Source organism: Boleophthalmus pectinirostris, unplaced genomic scaffold (assembly GCF_026225935.1).
Source record: "Boleophthalmus pectinirostris isolate CB_2022bp ecotype Guang Dong unplaced genomic scaffold, ASM2622593v1 HiC_scaffold_13, whole genome shotgun sequence".
Classification (NCBI taxonomy): Eukaryota; Metazoa; Chordata; class Actinopteri; order Gobiiformes; family Gobiidae; genus Boleophthalmus; species Boleophthalmus pectinirostris.
In genome coordinates, this window is record NW_026571036.1 from 3,306,345 (window position 1) to 3,324,566 (window position 18,222).

Genomic DNA, 18,222 nt, shown 5'->3' on the forward strand with positions numbered 1-18,222 from the left:
TTTTCCCAGATCGCAGTCGTCACCCGCACGTCTCCAAACGTCTCCCGCTTTCGTGACGTAAGCGTGACCAGAGTCCATTTAATCTCTCACATTAACACAAAGTGAAAGAGGCGCGGGCGCCCTCTAGTGGCCGTCGTGGATCTGCGGTTTGTGCCTAGAAAGTGTGTGGGCTTCAAACGGCTAAATATAACATGAAATATATTTAGAGGGAACAGATGGTTCGTAGTGCAGGTCATTTGAGCTCCGCGCTGCTACGATCCACATGACCCCAGAGAAGCTGTGTGCACTTTAAAAAACCAAATAAAAGCATGTTTTTGTTTTGTTTTTTTCATGTGTTCTTACTGTGCGTGGGGCTTGCATCTCCACAAACATGACCAGACCAGAGACATTAGAATACGTGACTTAAACTGTGAAGCCGGACTGAACCAGGACTGAACCAGGACTAAAGGACTGAACCAGGACTAAACCAGGACTGAACCAGGACTGAACCAGGACTGAACCAGGACTGAACTAAACTGAACCAGGACTAAACCAGGACTGACTAACCAGGAAACCAGGACTGAACCAGGACTGAACCAGGACTGACTAAACCAGGACTAACCAGGAAACCAGGACTGAACCAGGAACTAGGACTGAACCAGGACTGAACCAGGACTGAACCAGGAGGACTGAACCAGGACTAAACCAGGACTGAACCAGGACAACCAGGACTGAACCAGGACTGAACCAGGACTAAAACAGGACTAAACCAACCGGACTGAACCAGGACTGAACCTAAACCAGGACTGAACCAGGACTACTGAACCAGGACTGAACCAGGACTAAACCAGGACTAAACCAGGACTAAACCAGGACTCTAAACCAGGACTGAACCAGGACTAAACCAGGACTGAACCAGGTCTAAACCAGGTCTAAACCAGGTCCTAAACAGGACTAAACAGGACTAAACCAGGACTAAAACAGGACTAAAACAGGACTAAACCAGGACTAAAACAGGACTAAACCAGCTCTAGAGTTGGAAGCTGTGTGCACTTTAAAAAACTAAATAAAAGCATGTTTTTGTTTTGTTTTTTTCATGTGTTCTTAGTTTTAGTGGGGCTTGCATCTCCACAAACATGACCAGACCAGAGACATTAGAATCTCCTTCTGCTTCTTCCTTTGGGTTCAGTCTTCCAGAAAATGACAAAGTTTATCTGTGTCTGTAAGGAATGCTCCGCAGTGTGGTTTTAACTTTCTATTTTTAAGAGTTTTTAATAAAAATACAGCTGTGTGTGTTTTTGATGTGGGAAAAAAACATGTTTAAAGGAACGATATTACACAAAATTGACTCTTGTGAGCTTTAAAACATAATTATAATGTTGTTAACTTCTCAAAAACAGACCTGGAGTTGTGTTTTTGTTTCATTCACACATGTTTGAGTAACTCTTTATTATTTATTATTATGATTAGTTTGTTTACATTTCCAAAACTCAAAATGTTCGGCCTAAATAATCCGTGTGTCATTCGTTCATGCGTTTCTCAAAATAACCAAAATGAAAAAACAGATAAAGATGAGGGATGTTTTGTTGTTTTTTTATTTATTTTTTTTTTTCAGTTTTTGATTTTGTGTTTAAATGAAAAATGGAAAAAAAAACGGATAATGGAAGTTTCCCTTTACGTGACTTAAACTGTGATGCAGAACTGAACCAGGACTGAACCAGGACTAAACCAGGACTACTAAACCAGGACTGAACCAGGACTAAACCAGGACTGAACCAGGAACCAGGACTAACCAGGACTAAACCAGGACTAAACCAGGACTGAACCAGGACTGAACCAGGACTCAGGACTGAACCAGGACTAACCAGGACTGAACCAGGACTGAACCAGGACTAAACCAGGACTGAACCAGACTGAACCAGGACTGAACCAGGACTAGAACCAGGACTGAACCAGGACTGAACCAGGACTGAACCAGGACTAAACCAGGACTGAACCAGGACTGAACCAGGAACCACTGAACCAGGACTAGGACTAAACCAGGACTAAACCAGGACTGAACCAGGACTAAACCAGGACTGAACCAGGACTGAACCAGGACTAAACCAGGAAACCAGGACTGACTGAACCAGGTCTAAACCAGGACTGAACCAGGACTAAACCAGGACTAAAACAGACTAAAACAGGACTAAAAGAGGACTAAACCAGCTCTAGAGTTGGACTAAACCAGGACTAAACCAGGACTGAACCAGGACTAAACCAGGACTAAACCAGGACTAAACCAGGATTAAACCAACTAAACCAGTCTCAGTCCTAGCCTCGTTGCCAATCTCAGTCCTGGTCTTGGTCTGGTCCCAGTCTCAGTCCCGATCAGTCAGTCCTGGTTCGGTCCTGGTTTTAGTCCTGGTTCAGTCCAGCATTGCAGTTTAATTCATGGAAACGTTTTTTCCATTTTTCATTTAAACACAAAATCGAAAAAAAACTGAAAAAACTCATCGTTATCCCCGTTTTTTTTTTTTTTTTTGTTTGTTTTGTTTTGTTGTTGTTTTTTTTTTCATTTTGGTTTTGGAAAGAACTAAAGAAGAAAATAGCTGTGAAAAAACAAATGAACAAATGATATGTGGATTCTAAATGTGCAGGTTTTTTTGTGTTAAACGTGTGAAACAAAACACAAGTCCAGGTCTGTTTGTGACGAGGAGGAAACTGTGGGCCCTTTAAACTCTAAAAACAACCCTTTGTGCCTCTTTTAACACTTAATAAAATAAAAAAAAACACAAAAACCCTTGAATATTCCGCTCTCGTCACACTGCTCCATTCACACGCGGAGACGAGGAGGATCAGCGCTGACTCAAAGGGACCAGTCTGACGCCCAGAGCCCAGCCCAGAGAGCACAGAGGTGGGCATTCTCCAACAACCCCGCCCCTGCTCCTGCTCCGGGTTTAGACCAGACCAAAACCAAGACCAGACCCGGACCCGGACCCGAGCACAAGACCCCAGTGTGGAGCGGACAGGAGAGCACTGTTACACACACAAGACGCCTTCACACGCTCACTAACCTGCTGCTCTCCACGCACACGTTATTGTTTTGCAGTGTCACATTTTAGCCGTCACCACCAAGTTCAAGCGAAATGATTCGGTCTAAAAAAAAAACTTATAACACCTTATTTTTGTTTGAGCTTTACAGACTGGACAAGCCTCACAACTGTAGTCGTTACTCACTCAACCCAAAACATAAAAACACTCGACTCAGAAACACGGTCCCTCTGGTTCTGATAAACGCTGTGAAAACGCTGTGAAAACGCTGTGAAAACTCTGTGAAAACTCTGTGAAAACTCTGTGAAAACGCTGTGAAAACGTTTGTCAAAACTCTTGTCAAAACTCTGTCAAAACACTGTCAAAATGCTGTCAAAACTCTGTCAAAACGCACTGAAAACTCTGTCAAAACTCTCTTAAAACGCTGTCAAAACTCTGTCAAAACACAGTCAAAACGCAGTCAAAACTCTGTCAAAACTCTTGTCAAAACTCTGTCAAAAGTGAAAACTCTGTCAAAACTCTGTCAAAACTCTGTTACAACGCAGTGAAAACTGTCAAAACTCTTGTCAAAACTCTTGTCAAAACACGCAGTGAAAACGCTGTGAAAACTCTTGAAAACTCTGTGAAAACTCTGTTGAAAAAACGCAGTGTCAAAACTCTTGTCAAAAACTCTGTCAAAACTCTTGTCAAAACTCTTGTCAAAACTCTTGTCAAAACTCTTGTCAAAACTCTGTCAAAACGCAGTGAAAAGTCTGCCAAAACTCTGTCAAAACTCTGTTACAACGCAGTGAAAACTCTGTCAAAACTCTGTCAAAACTCTGTCAAAACTCTGTCAAAACTCTTGTCAAAACTCTTGTCAAAACACAGTGAAAAGTCTGCCAAAACTCTGTCAAAACTCTTGTACAACGCAGTGAAAACTCTGTCAAAACTCTGTCAAAACTCTTGTCAAAACTCTTGTCAAAACGCAGTGAAAAGTCTGCCAAAACTGTCAAAACTCTGTTACAACGCAGTGAAAACTCTGTCAAAACTCTGTTACAATGCAGTGAAAACTCTGTCAAAACTCTGTCAAAACTCTTGTCAAAACACAGTGAAAAGTCTGCCAAAACTCTGTCAAAACTCTGTTACAACGCTTTGAAAACTCTGTCAAAACTGTCAAAACTCTTGTCAAAACACTGTCAAAACGCTGTGAAAACGCAATGAAATCTGGATGTTTTGAGGCGTGTTCTGTCCATAAACTGAGAACGAGACAAACTTGGATGTGTCTCTGTCTCCAGGTTAAGACTCAAACCTGATTGGACGGTTCTGTCTGAATTTAACCTGAGGCACAGAGGAGGAGGTGGAGACCAGATTGAGATCCTCTGTACAAAAAACAAAAACAAAAAACAGACAGAACAGGTCTGGCTGCCAGGAAACATCCAACCACCACTGTTCATTCACTTCCACACGCCACAACAACCAGTGACCCTCTGGTTAGTGGGCACATACCGAGTCACTACAGGAAACCCCCCCTCCTCCTCCTCCTCATACTCACTGATCCTCTTTGAAGAAGGTGAAGCCGATGAAGGGCAGCTGGTTGCCGGTGAAGGCTTTGGGCGGAGGGAAAGTCTCCACGTCTCGTTTCTCATCCTCGAAGTCGTCGAAGTTGCTGGTGTCGATGTCGCTGTGCAGCTCGGGGACGACCGGGGCCACGGCTGGAGACAAACACCACACGCGGAAGAGTTACGACGAGTTTTTACACGTTAAACTAAACAGAAAAAAACTTTTGGAACTTTTCTAGGAGTGGTCCATTGTTGTACAGGTCAGATCTGGGGAGAAGTGACTCCACTCGCTGTGAGAAGGTATTTTAATAACATAAAACACACATAAAAACACACATTTACACATTCAAACTGCTGTATACAAGCGTAAAACCAGCACGTCGAGCGCAAATATGAGGCACAGTCACCCCAGAAAAATTTGAAAGTTGTAAAATGGTAACCAAAATGTCCTCTAAATATGCTGTGGATAAGAACATTTGCATTAGACGGTTTCATTTCGTGGAAACTGTCCGACCTCGCAGCATTAGGATTCATTCGCTCGACAGAAGGCAGGTACTTTTTTTATTTAACCAATCGCTGCTGTTTGGGCGTGACGTATGTAATGCTCCAAATCCCGTAGGAAGAAGGACAATAACGTCTTTCCTTTTGATAAAATTCACCAAACATTCTCTTTGTTGCAGCTTTAAATCCTCGACCTCGGGAATCGTCGCCAACGCAGAATGTCTGTCTTCGTCTACGTCCGTCTCGACGCTTTGTTTACTGTTGTGCTGTTCCACAAAAGGGACACAGACGCCACGAGTTTGACGTCACGGCTTCACAGCTGATTGGCCGGTGCGCCGTCTAAAACGTCCGGAGTTCTTGCAAACCGACTACATCAGGGGTGTCGAACTCATTTTGGTCCGGGGGCCGTGTTGGGGAGTAACAGATTACATGTACCGGAGTTATGTAATCAGAGTACAAATGATGAGTAACTGTATTCTGGGGCGCCAGCGGTGTCCTTAGGCAAGACACTTCACCCACATTGCCTAGTATGAAAGTGGTGTGAGAGTGAGTGATGGTGGTGGTCGAAGGGGCCTGATGGTGCAGACTGGCAGCCTCGCTTCCGTCAGTTTGCCCCAGGGCAGCTGTGGCTACAGTAGTAGTTTACCACCACTGAGTGTGGAGTGACTGAATAATGAATTGTAAAGCGCTTTGGGGATCTTGAAAGGCTCTATATAAATGCTATCAATATATATTCAGTTACAGTTACTGTTTCAGTGAGTGGTAATTGGATTACAGTTACTTTGTTGAAATAAACGGATTACACGGTGGGATTTTCCTGTTTTCCTGTTTTCACATTTTGGGCTATATCCCTTTTTTTTTCTTCGGTAATTCCACTCATCACCGGAAACCAGGTCTAAACCAGGTCTAAAACCAGGACTAAACCAGGACTAAAAAGGACTAAAACAGGATTTAACAGGACTAAATCCTGCTGTGTGGACGTGTCTCCTCGTCTTCTAGCAATAATATTTTTAATCTGGTTAACTAAAGTCTGGGCTTTTTTATTTTCTTTTATCAGACAAAACATCTTATGTTACAATCTCCTGGTCTTTGCTTCTCTACAGCAAATCAAGTAATCCAAAGTATTCAGATTACATTACTCACTTTAAGTAATTTAATGGATTACGTTACAAACTACATTCTGGAGTATGTAATCTGTAATCTGTAGGGGATTACATTTTAAAAGTCACCTTTCCAACACTGTCCGGGGGCCGTATCCAACCGACTTTGATCCCAAAGGTGTCCGGATCAGAAAACTCATGTCATATAAACCCCAAAAATAACAATAAATTCAAATATTTGTGCAGAGAAACGCAAATCTATTACAGAAATCTTTTTTAATTGATGAACTCTTTCTTTTACAAAATATTATAATATTATGAACAACCTGAAACTTTAAGAAAAATGCAATTTCAACACAAAGTTTTAACATGAACTTGCAAATAGGAATAAGTGAATTTTTGTTGTAAAATCCTGCACTCGGCTCCACTTTTCTCATGTTGGACATTTTTCTGATGAGGGTGTCACGGTCAACAGTCAAAACGATCGTCCTTTAAGAGCGTTTGGAAAGAGACAAGTCTTCATTTGTGCTGCTCTGGTGGGAGGGGCCACGTACAGAGACGCTGGAGACGCTGCTGTGATAAACACCACAGAAAATTAACAAGATTTTAACAGAAAATATAATTAAAATATTTGAGCAGAAAATCAACCGAGGGCCAGATTAAAGGTCTTGGAGGGCCGGATCTGGACCCCGGGCCGTATGTTTGACACCCCTGGTCTTGTGTGGTCTGATTCCTGATCTCGTCGCTGGAGAGAAATGAGATGGCGTCAGTAGTCGACTCCAGTCTGGTTTATATTTGTCAAATTCTGGTCCAGATGTTTTCTTTTACGACATTACAGGAGGAGGGTCTGACGAGTTTTGGTGTGTGCGTGTGTGTGTGTGTGTGCGTGTGTGTGTGTGTGTGCGTGTGCGTGTGCGTGTGCGTGTGCGTGTGTGTGTGTGTGTGTGTGTGTGTGTGTGTGTGCGAGTGCTGTTTCTGCTCGGCACATGTGTGGAGTCATTTAAAGAGCAGGAGCTGACCGCAGCACTTCACACACTGGAGCTTTTGTACCTCACACGAACGCAAACACACACACACACACACACGACACACACACACACACACACACACACGACTCGCTCCACACAAGGCCCAGTGTGACGTACGGACGCACACTTCACACCAGGTCAGACCAGATCCAGGCCAAAGTGAGACCAAAGTTCAACACCGACACGGACGCTTTTGGTTTGAAGTTGTTCCTCCGCTGGGTCATGAAACTCTAAAAAAGTCTAGAGTCCAGTGTTTTGGAAACTTTTTTTCTGGTGATCCATATTTTAAAAGTCACAAACCTTCGCGATCCAAGTCCATAGACGTTATTCGTAAATCACAAAAAAATAAAGGTGGGTTTGAGCGTAACTGAACATGAACCCTTTAGACGCCAGAGGTTTTTTCGTAAAACGTTCGATTTTGAAATCTTAGTCCTGGTTTAGTTCTGGTTTAGTCCTGGTTTAGTCCTGGTTCAGACCTGGTTTAGACCTGGTTTAGACCTGGTTTAGACCTGGTTTAGACCTGGTTCAGTCCTGGTTCAGACCTGGTTTAGACTTGGTTTAGCCCTGGTTCAGTCCTGGTTTAGCCCTGGTTCAGTCCTGGTTCAGTCCTGGTTTCTGGTTACTGGTTTCTGGTTCAGTCCTGGTTCAGTCCTGGTTTAGACTTGGTTTAGCCCTGGTTCAGTCCTGGTTCAGTCCTGGTTCAGTCCTGGTTTAGTTTAGACCTGGTTTAGACCTGGTTCAGTCCTGGTTCAGTCTGGTTCAGTCCTGGTCCTGGTTTTCCTGGTTTCTGGTTTAGCCCTGGTTTAGACCTGGTTTAGACCTGGTTTACTGGTCCTGGTTCAGTCTGGTTTAGACCTTAGTTTAACCTGGTTCTGGTTTACCTGGTAACCTGGTTAGACCTGGTTAGACCTGGTTCAGTCCTGGTTCAGTCCTGGTTTAGACCTGGTTTCCTGTTAGTCCTGTTCAGTCCTGGTTTAGACCTGGTTTCCTGGTTCAGTCCTGGTTAGTCCTGGTTTAGACCTGGTTTAGACCTGGTTCAGTCCTGGTTCAGTCCTGGTTTAGACCTGGTTAGACCTGGTTCAGTCCTGGTTCAGTCCTGGTTTAGACCTGGTTTCAGTCCTGGTTCAAGTCTGGTTTTAGTCCTGGTTTAGCCCTGGTTCAGTCCTGGTTTCCTGGTCCTGGTTTCTGGTTAGACCTGGTTTAGACCTGGTTCAGTCTGGTTTAGACCTGTTTACCTGGTTCAGTCCTGGTTCAGACCTGGTTTCAGTCCTGGTTCAGTTCCTGGTTCAGTCCTGGTTCAGTCCTGGTTTAGCCCTGGTTCAGTCCTGGTTTACCTGGTTCAGTCCTGGTTTAGTCCTGGTTTCCTGGTTCCTGGTTCAGTCCTGGTTCAGTCCTGGTTTCAGACCTGGTTAGACCTGGTTCAGTCCTGGTTCAGTCCTGGTTTCAGTCCTGGTTTAGCCTGGTTCAGTCCTGGTTCCTGGTTCAGTTAGTCCTGGTTTAGCCCTGGTTCAGTCCTGGTTTCAGTCCTGGTTTAGTCCTGGTTTAGCCTGGTTCAGTCCTGGTTCAGACCTGGTTTAGACCTGGTTCAGTCCTGGTTTCAGTCCTGGTTTAGTCCTGGTTTAGCCTGGTTCAGTCCTGGTTTAGCCCTGGTTCAGTCCTGGTTTAGTCCTGGTTTAGACCTGGTTTAGACCTGGTTCAGTCCTGTTCAGTCCTGGTTTAGTCCTGGTTTAGCCCTGGTTCAGTCCTGGTTCCAGTCCTGGTTTAGCCCTGGTTCAGTCCTGGTTCACCTGGTGGTTAGACCTGGTTTAGACCTGGTTCAGTCCTGGTTCAGTCCTGGTTTTAGCCCTGGTTCAGTCCTGGTTTAGCCCTGGTTCAGTCCTGGTTTAGTCCTGGTTTAGCCCTGGTTCAGTCCTGGTTTAGCCCTGGTTCAGTCCTGGTTTAGTCCTGGTTTAGCCCTGGTTCAGTCCTGGTTCAGTCCTGGTTTAGACCTGGTTTAGACCTGGTTCAGTCCTGGTTCAGTCCTGGTTTAGACCTGGTTCAGACCTGGTTCAGTCCTGGTTCAGACCTGGTTTAGACCTGGTTCAGTCCTGGTTCAGTCCTGGTTTAGTCCTGGTTTAGCCCTGGTTCAGTCCTGGTTTTAGTCCTGGTTTAGACCTGGTTCAGTCCTGGTTCAGTCCTGGTTTAGCCCTGGTTCAGACCTGGTTCAGACCTGGTTTAGACCTGGTTTCAGTCCTGGTTTAGTCCTGGTTTAGTCCTGGTTCAGTCCTGGTTCAGTCCTGGTTGACAATGTATTTAGCAAAATCTTCTGTTTCATTCAGAGCATCTTGTCAACTTAAGTCGACCGCTTCACCTCGAGACGATTAATGAGGATATTTTATTGTCGACTGAGAGATCGAGTCTCTGAACAATTAGTTTTACTCAAATTTTAAGCAATAAAAGGATCCATAAGTCAAATATTTGGACTTTAAATATTTTTCTTTTCAACATTTAACTGAACCAGCAATATAGTCAATAAAATAATTGCTAAAAGATTAGAAATGATACAAATCGTGTCTTAACATTTCAACATTTCTAGTGAGATATTTGGGCCTGTCGGTGTTTTTGTAGCGTGTTCCAGGAGGAGACGCAGCAGCAGATCAGACGCAGCGTTCAGTCTGTTTCTGTGCTTTGTTTTCATTTTTGTGAGCACAGAAAATCCCACTTCACACAGAAATGTAGTAGTAAAAGGAATAAACATAAAACAGGGTTGGGAAAACTTTGGCCCTTTAATCTTTTTAATCCGGCTGCTGAACCTGAATAAATACATTAATTAATCATTGCATTTATACAGCGACTTTCAAGATCCTCAAAGAACTTTACAGATCATTGTTCGTTCACTCAACACGCTGCCCTGGGACAGACTGACGGAAGTGAGGCTGCCAATCTGCGCCATCGGTCCCTCCGACCACCACCATCGCTCACTTTCATACAAGGCAATGTGGGTGAAGTGTCTTGCCTAATAACACAACAGCAGTTTTTGCCACTGTTGCCCCCCGTGACTCCTGATGTTCACAGTGTTTCCCTTTTAAGCACAAACCAGACCTGGACCTGCTGAGCCTCTGAGACCTGACGAGATCAGGCTTTGACAAACTGGTATGGCCATAAAAAGTAATAATAATAATTTTTTTGTGTTTTAAAAGTCATTTCAGTAAATAGTAAATACTGTAAACCAGATATTTTGTTGTAATGTTTTGTAATGACTTTCAGTTATGGGATATTTCAATAACATGGGATATTTTTTTCTACATATCCCATTATGGATTATTAAATGAGTGGATAACCAAACGAGAAAAGCACTCAGAGAGCGCAGACTCCGCCAAGGTCGTATCTTTCAATTTGGAATATGAAAGAGGATCCCATTGTCCATCCCTGAGTCAAATTTCATGGGGTTTGGTCAATAATTAACCCAGATATTGAGAAACAACATTTTTGGCCCCATTTACCACAATGTTAACTCAAATTTCAAAGTGATCCAGAATCCAGGATTTCTTCCGGATCATCCCCAAAATGAAATCACTTCTTCCTTTTCACATTTCCAACAAATCCTGAAAATTTCATCAAAATCGGTCCATAACTTTTTGAGTTATGTTGCTAACAAACAAACAGACAAACAAACAAACAAACAAACAAACAAACAGACAAACAAACAAAAACAAACAAACAAACAAACGCCGGCAAAAACATAACCTCCTTGGGTGAGGTAAAAACTCCATCCATCTGCTCCTGCTCCGGCCCTTACCTCATATTTTAGAACCTTTGTGGCCCTCCCCTGGCATAAAAACACTGGCTCTACTGAGGACAGGAGATTCTGATCCAGAATGACGAGAAGATCCCAGATCAGAGCTGTAGATCACAGACCGACATGCAGATCGTGACAAGACGACCCCCCCCCCCAAAAAAAAAAAAAATCTCTTGCGACGCACCTGAGGGTCACAACTCAGTCTTTGGGAAACAATGATCTAGAACATTTTCTGAACAGCGTTTGAACTCCAGTGTTCAGTGCAAATCTCTTGTCATAATCATGATCCGCTGGCTCCACCTGCTGGTTATCTGTTATCTGTTTAAAGTCGACTACAGAATAAGGTTAAAGGTCAAAATTTAGTGTCATCATCGACTTTAATCAATACTCTCCCGCTCTCCCTCCTACAGGGACTGAAGACACTCCTCATTCTACTTTTATTTATGTGGATACTTAAAGGTGCAGTGTGTAACTGGAGGTGGAACATCAAAAAGATAAACTAAACTTCATAACATTCTCCATGGAGACAGAGCTCATTTTAGCCCATACTGTGGAACATTACAGTCAACAAGCGTCTCCTCCAGGACAAATAAAGGTCACGTTTGTGGAGATGCAAGCCCACTCACTGTGTTTCTATATTTTTCAGAATTACAGACTCTATTTTTTGGACTTTAAGTGTCACTTTTTTCATGGTTTGTGTGTTTCCAGTGTGACTTCTTCTGTATTAAAATGTTTTTGGTGAAGTGTGGAGAGGTTCTAGTCTTGTGTGTGAGGATCTGCTGCTCCTGTTCCTCCTGCACCACTGTCACTTGGCTCTACTGCGCATGTCTCCTGCAGAAAGAGCCTCTGTCCTGTCTGTATCATGTCAGTCGATCGCACCGTTACTTCTGCACCACTGAACGATTTAACATTTAAACAAACTTATAAAGACAAAGACTGAGAAGACTGAACACAAATGCCCCCGAAAACAAAATCAGATTCTGCAGATTTACAAACTGCGAGTCGTGAAATCTGCAGCTGAAAACGGAAATCGAGCAGCAGAAAGAAAGTTTGGAGCCTGGATTTCAGTGACACCGAAACCATCCTGTCGGGATTCAGAAAGACCCGAATAATTCAGTAAATATAACCAGGTCTAGTCCCCGTCTAAACCAGGTCTGAACTGGAAGTTGTCCTAAACCAAGTCTAGGTCTAACTGAGGTCTAAACCAGGTCTAAACCATGATCAGAATCAGGACCTGGATTAAACCAAGTCAAAGCCAGATCTAAACCAGGTCTAACCCGAGGTCTGTTCTTCTCTCTTCTATTGTTTTTACTACAACTTGACTTTACACAGGAAATGTCTGCTCCTGGTCTCGGGCTGCGTTCAGACTGCAGCCTGAAGTGACCCAAATCTGATTTTTTGGCCCCTATGTTCCTGTATCTGATCTTTTAATGTCAGTCTGAACCACACAGATCCGATTTTTTCAAATGTGACCCAGGACACTTGGATATGTGCTCCTGAAACTGATACATATCTGATCTTTTGACATGTGACTTCAGTCTGAACGGCCAAAGTGCATTCATCCACCTACACGTTATCAACAAGACACAAACGTCACTATTCTGCACTGAAGTAGGTGAAAATTGTTAATGAACTCACATCACCACTCACCACTCTTGGCTCCGTCTCCACATCCACACGTTCCTTTCAACGGACGTCGCTGCCGCTGTCCCACAAAACACCACGACCAAAAACCTCGTCCTTCTCCTTCTCAATCTCCTCCTTAAAACAAGTAAGTTGTTCATGTTCTGGCTTCGGTACGAGAGGAACTTTAAAATCTCCAGGTGCTCGATGCTGCGTCCATGTTTGGACAACTTCCGTAAACACAGAGACGCTCGCTGCGGTTGACGTCGTCGTGTCTCCAGTGTCACATGTGGGACACTTTTGGGCCGTTTAATGTTCACACTGGAGTCACATACAAGTCACATTTAATTGGAAATGTGAACGACCTCGCAAAAACATCGGATTTAAAAAAAAAAAAAAATCGGAATTGAGCGTTAAGCCCTGCAGTCTGAACGTAGCCGCTGATTTGATCAAATAAATTTCCCCCAAAAAGTGCGACTTATGTTTTTTTCTTCTTCATTACACATTTTCTGGTGCGACTTATACTCTGAAAAATACGGTAACTGCACTCGAAACATAATGAGTCTAAACGTGACTAATCGAACGTTAGAAGTGAAGGTGGTTTTCTGTCAGTGTGTTTGTTTTGTCAGACGCACTGAACGCTCCCGCACAAAGACACACTGCAGACAGCCCCCTGCCGAGTCCCTGCCGAGTCCCTGCCGAGGCCCTGCCGAGTCCCTGCCGAGTCCCTGCCGAGTCCCTGCCGAGGCCCGCACACCTCGTTATGGACCTCGTCTTTATGGACCTAATTATGGACCTCGCATGTGACTGATGCCCACATCAGCTCCAGACCCTGAGAAACAGACGAGGAGCGTGAAGAGAAGAACCGACCAACAACCACCAACCAACAACCAACAACCAACAACCAACAACCAACAACCCCTGTGGCTCCGATTCCCAGCATCCTCTCTGCTAGTGGTCTGATAATGACAGAGCAAGAGATGGAGAGAAGAGAGAAGAGAGAGAAAGAGGAGCAGAGATGGAGAGAAGAGAGAAGAGAGGGTGCAAGAGAAGGGGGGGATAAGAGAAGAGAGAGAAGAAGAGAGAGGAGGAGTAGAGATGGAGAGAGAAGAGAGATGAAGAGAGAAGAGAGAAGAGAGAGATGAAGAGAGATAGAGAGAAGAGAGATGAAGAGAGAGATAGAGAGAAGAGAGATGAAGAGAGATAGAGAGAAGAGAGAGAAGAGAGATAGAGAGAGAGAGAGAGAGAGAGAAGAGAGATAGAGAGAAGAGAGAGAGAGAGAGAGAGAGAAGAGAGAGAAGAGAGATGAAGAGAGAGAGAGAGAGAAGAGAGATGAAGAGAGAGAGAGAGAGAGAGAGATGAGAGAGAAGAGAGAGAGAGAGAAGAGAGATAGAGAGAGAGAGAGAGAGAAGAGAGATAGAGAGAAGAGAGATAGAGAGAAGAGAGATGGAGAGAAGAGAGAAGAAGGAGAGAGAAGGAGAGAGGGGAAAGATATGGAGATGGAGAGAAGAGAGAGAAAGAGAAGAGGAGTAGAGATGGAGAGAAGAGAGAAGGAGGGTGCAAGAGAAGGGGGGATAAGAGAAGAGAGAGGGAGAGAAATGGAGAGAAGGGAGAGAGAGGGCAAGAGATGGAGAGAGAGAAGAGAGATGGAGAGAAGAGAGAGCAGAGAGAAGAAAAGAGAGAGGGAGGGAGAGAAGAGAAGTGAGATGGAGAGAGATGGAGAGAAGAGAGATGAAGAGAGATGGAGAGAAGAGAGAGAGGTGAGAAGAGAAGAGAGATGGAGAGAAGAGAGAAAGAGGATAAGAGAAGAGAGGGGGAGGGAAGATGGAGCAAGAGATGGAGAGAGAAGAGAGAGAAGAGGGAGGGGGTAAGATATGGAGATGGAGAGAAGAGAGAGAAAGACAACAGGAGCAGAGACGGAGAGAAGAGAGAGAAAGAGGAGCAGAGATGGAGAGAAGAGAGAAGGAGGGTGCAAGAGAAGGGGGGGATAAGAGAAGAGAGAGGGAGAGAAATGGAGAGAAGGGAGAGGAGTAAGAGATGGAGAGGGAGAGAAGAGAGGAAAGGGATAGAAGGGAGAGAGAGGGCAAGAGATGAGAGAGAGAAGAGAGATGGAGAGAGAGAGAGAGATGGAGAGAGATAGAGAGAGAGAGAGAAGAAGAGAGAGAGAGAGAAGAGAGAGAGAGAGAGAGAGATGGACAGAGAGAGAGCAGAGAGAAGAAAAGAGAGAGGGAGGGAGAGAAGAGAAGCGAGATGGAGAGAGATAGAGAGAAGAGAGAGGGAGAAAAGGAGAGGAGAGAGATGGAGAGGAAAGAGAGAGAACAGGAGCAGAGAGAGGAGAGAGGGAGTAGTGTCACTAGGGGCCCCTCTCTCTCTCTCTCTCTCTCTCTCTCATTAGGGCCCTCGTCTCATCACTGCGGCGCAGACACACACACACACACACACACACACACACACACACACACACACACACACACACACACACACACACACACACACACACACACACACACTCTCACTCTCCAGCTGTGTGACCCTCTGTGACCTCGGGAACCAAGCTCACGATGGTTTCTCTCTCTCTCTCTCTCTCTTTCTCTGTTTCTCTCTCTCATCACCAGCGACGCTTTTTCCCGAAACAAATCAGACACGACGGAAACGACGTGTTCAACAAAACTTCTACAGCAGAGAAACAACACACAAACACACAAAACACACAAACACACAAAACACACACAAGTCACCAGACCACACTGCAAAAAACTGTATCTACCCAAGTTAAAATGACTTAAATTAAGAACATTTTACTTTATTTGAGTCGATTCGACTTGACAAGTCAAATTATCGACCGATGGAATAAGGCTGCGTTCAGACTGGAGCCTGAAGTGACCCAAATCCGATTTTTTGGCTTCAATGTTCCTGTATCTGATCTTTTAATGTCAGTCTGAACCACACAGATCCGATTTTTTCAAATGTGACCCAGGACACTTGGATATGTGCTCCTGAAACTGATACATATCTGATCTTTTGACATGTGACTTCAGTCTGAACGACCAAAGCGCATTCATCCACCTACACGGAAACCGGAACTGTAAAATCTCCAGGTGCTCAATGCTGCGTCCATGTTTGGACAACTTCCGTAAACACAGAGACGCTCGCTGCGGTTGACGTCGTCGTGTCTCCAGTGTCACATGTGCGAGACACTTTTCGGGCCGTTTAACTGTTCACACTGGAGTCACAGACAAGTCGCATTTAATTGGAAATGTGAACGACCTCGCAAAAACATCGGATTTCACAAAAAAATCGGAATTGAGCGTTAAGCCCTGCAGTCTGAACGTAGCCTAAGTGTGTTTTTCTTAATTCAAGCAACATTTGATTCTGTTTCTTATTTTAAAGTGCAAAAAGTTGTTGTTTTTCTTGTTTTAAGTGCAGCAAGACGCAAGATGTATTTTCATATTCTGAGTGCAAAAAGCCTTAACTCACTGGCTGGCGCCCCCTAGTGTCTCCGCTCAATTTAATTTCTCTCCAGGGTCTAGATCAGGAATCAGAAAACACTAGACGTTTTACAAGAACCCTGGAAGTTGTAGACCGCGCACCGACCAATCAGATAAGAGCTGTAAACGTCGCCATGTCGTCAATCTCGTGGCGTCTGTCTGGGTCCCTTTTGTGGGACTGAACAAGGACTAAACCAGGACTAAAACAGGACTAAATCGGTCTCAGTCCTGCTTTGGTCCCGGTCTCAGTTCATGGGCGAACCTCTGGGCCCGTCCTGACATTCAGTGCTGGTTAATCCTGATTTAGTCCTAGTTTAGACCTGGTTTAGTCAAATGTCTAATGACACGCGTAGGATATTGCTTGTGTTCCTCTAACGGACACAGAGACGCAAAAATACAAACTCGGTATAGAGCGAAAATAAATGAGAAGACTTTATTCCTCACCTCTCGTAAAGTGGTAAATCTGTATGCGTCACAAAAGTCCGGCGTCGCAGTTTAAGTCACAGAAACGTCCGTTATCCGTTTTTTCCATTTTTCATTTAAACATAAAAGCGAAAACTGAAAAAACGAATCGTTATCTGTTTTTTCCTTTTGGTTTTGGCGACAAATAATTTAAAAAAAAATAGTAGTTTTTTCGTTTTCTTATTTTTGGTTTTATTTTGAAACACGAATGAACAAATGATACACGGAATATTCCCCAGTAAATGGAGATTTAACAAGTTTTCCATGTAGACCTCAATTCGGAATGATTATTTCCATGTAAACTCAAAGGAGAATATTAATGAGTTTGGAAATAAAATGCAGCCATTGTGGTTAAACAGGTGTGGAGCAGTGACTTCAAACTCAAATAATTCCAGAGTTTTTCTTTATTCCCGGTGAGCGTGGATGTTCCGTGTTTTCACTTTGTCACTTTTTCCCCCAACCAGGAGCGGGCGGGAGTCGGGAGTCGGGGAGTCGGGGAGTCGGGGGTACAGGGTTGCGGCGGTGGTCGGGTCGCGCGCCGCAGACCCCTGACCCGGAGCGCGTTTTAATCCGATCCACCCGAGCTCCAGAGAGAGAGGGGGGGGCGTCTGTGCGGCGCCGTGCCCAGACACAGAGCCTCTGTTCGGGCCACACTTCCTCCAGGACCTGCCTCTTCACACAGGAAAGAGCGAAGAAGAAGAGGAAGAAGAGGAGGAAGAGGAGGAGGAGGAGGGAGCGCAGAGACGAAAGAGCAGGACGAATATTTAAAGTTGTTTCATTTGAGGTGTGAAAAGGCGTCTGTTGTGACCCGGTTTTGAGTGACAGATGTGTTCGACCAATCACAGTAAACCAGGACTAAACGAGGACTGAACCAGGACTGAACCAGGACTAAACGAGGACTAAAAAAACAGGATTAAACCAGCGTCCTTAGTATAAATACAAACACGCCGCAACTGCCAAGCCAAACCAGGACTAAACCAAGACTAAACCAGGACTAAACCAGGACTGAACCAGGACTGAACCAGGACTGAACCAGGACTAAACCAGGACTAAACCAGGACTAAACCCAAACTAAACCAGGACTGAACCAGGACTGAACCAGGACTAAACCAGGACTGAACCAGGACTGAACCAGGACTAAACCAGGACTAAACCAGGACTGAACCAGGACTAAACCAGGACTAAACCAGGACTGAACCAGGACTAAACCAGGACTAAACCAGGACTAAACCCAAACTAAACCAGGACTGAACCAGGACTGAACCAGGACTAAACCCAAACTAAACCAGGACTGAACCAGGACTGAACCAAAACTAAACCAGGACTGAACCAGGACTAAACCAGGACTAAACCAAAACTAAACCAGGACTGAACCAGGACTAAACCAGGACTAAACCAAAACTAAACCAGGACTGAACCAGGACTAAACCAAAACTAAACCAGGACTGAACCAAAACTAAACCAGGACTGAACCAGGACTAAACCAGGTCTAAACCAGGTCTAAACCAGGACTAAACCAGGTCTAAACCAGGTCTAAACCAGGACTGAACTAGGTCTAAAAGATGGAATATAAGGTAACAATAATATGACAGAGAAAATATGCTTTCAAGAAATAAATAAATAAATAAATAAATAAAATAAAAAGCATACATGAAAAAATAAAACATATAAAAGTAATCCAACATAAATAAA

The 18,222-nt window shown here is 44.3% G+C and overlaps 1 protein-coding gene across 1 annotated transcript in view; it reads right to left on the reverse strand.

Moving 5' to 3' along the window:
* The window catches only part of LOC110172686 (rho-associated protein kinase 2-like), a 168,337-nt gene that overhangs the window by 87,598 nt on the left and 62,517 nt on the right, over positions 1–18,222 (reverse strand). The window contains exon 10 of the mRNA XM_055149584.1: positions 4,544–4,703. Coding sequence (XP_055005559.1) covers positions 4,544–4,703 — 160 coding nt within the window. The remainder of the gene's footprint in view (positions 1–4,543; positions 4,704–18,222) is intronic.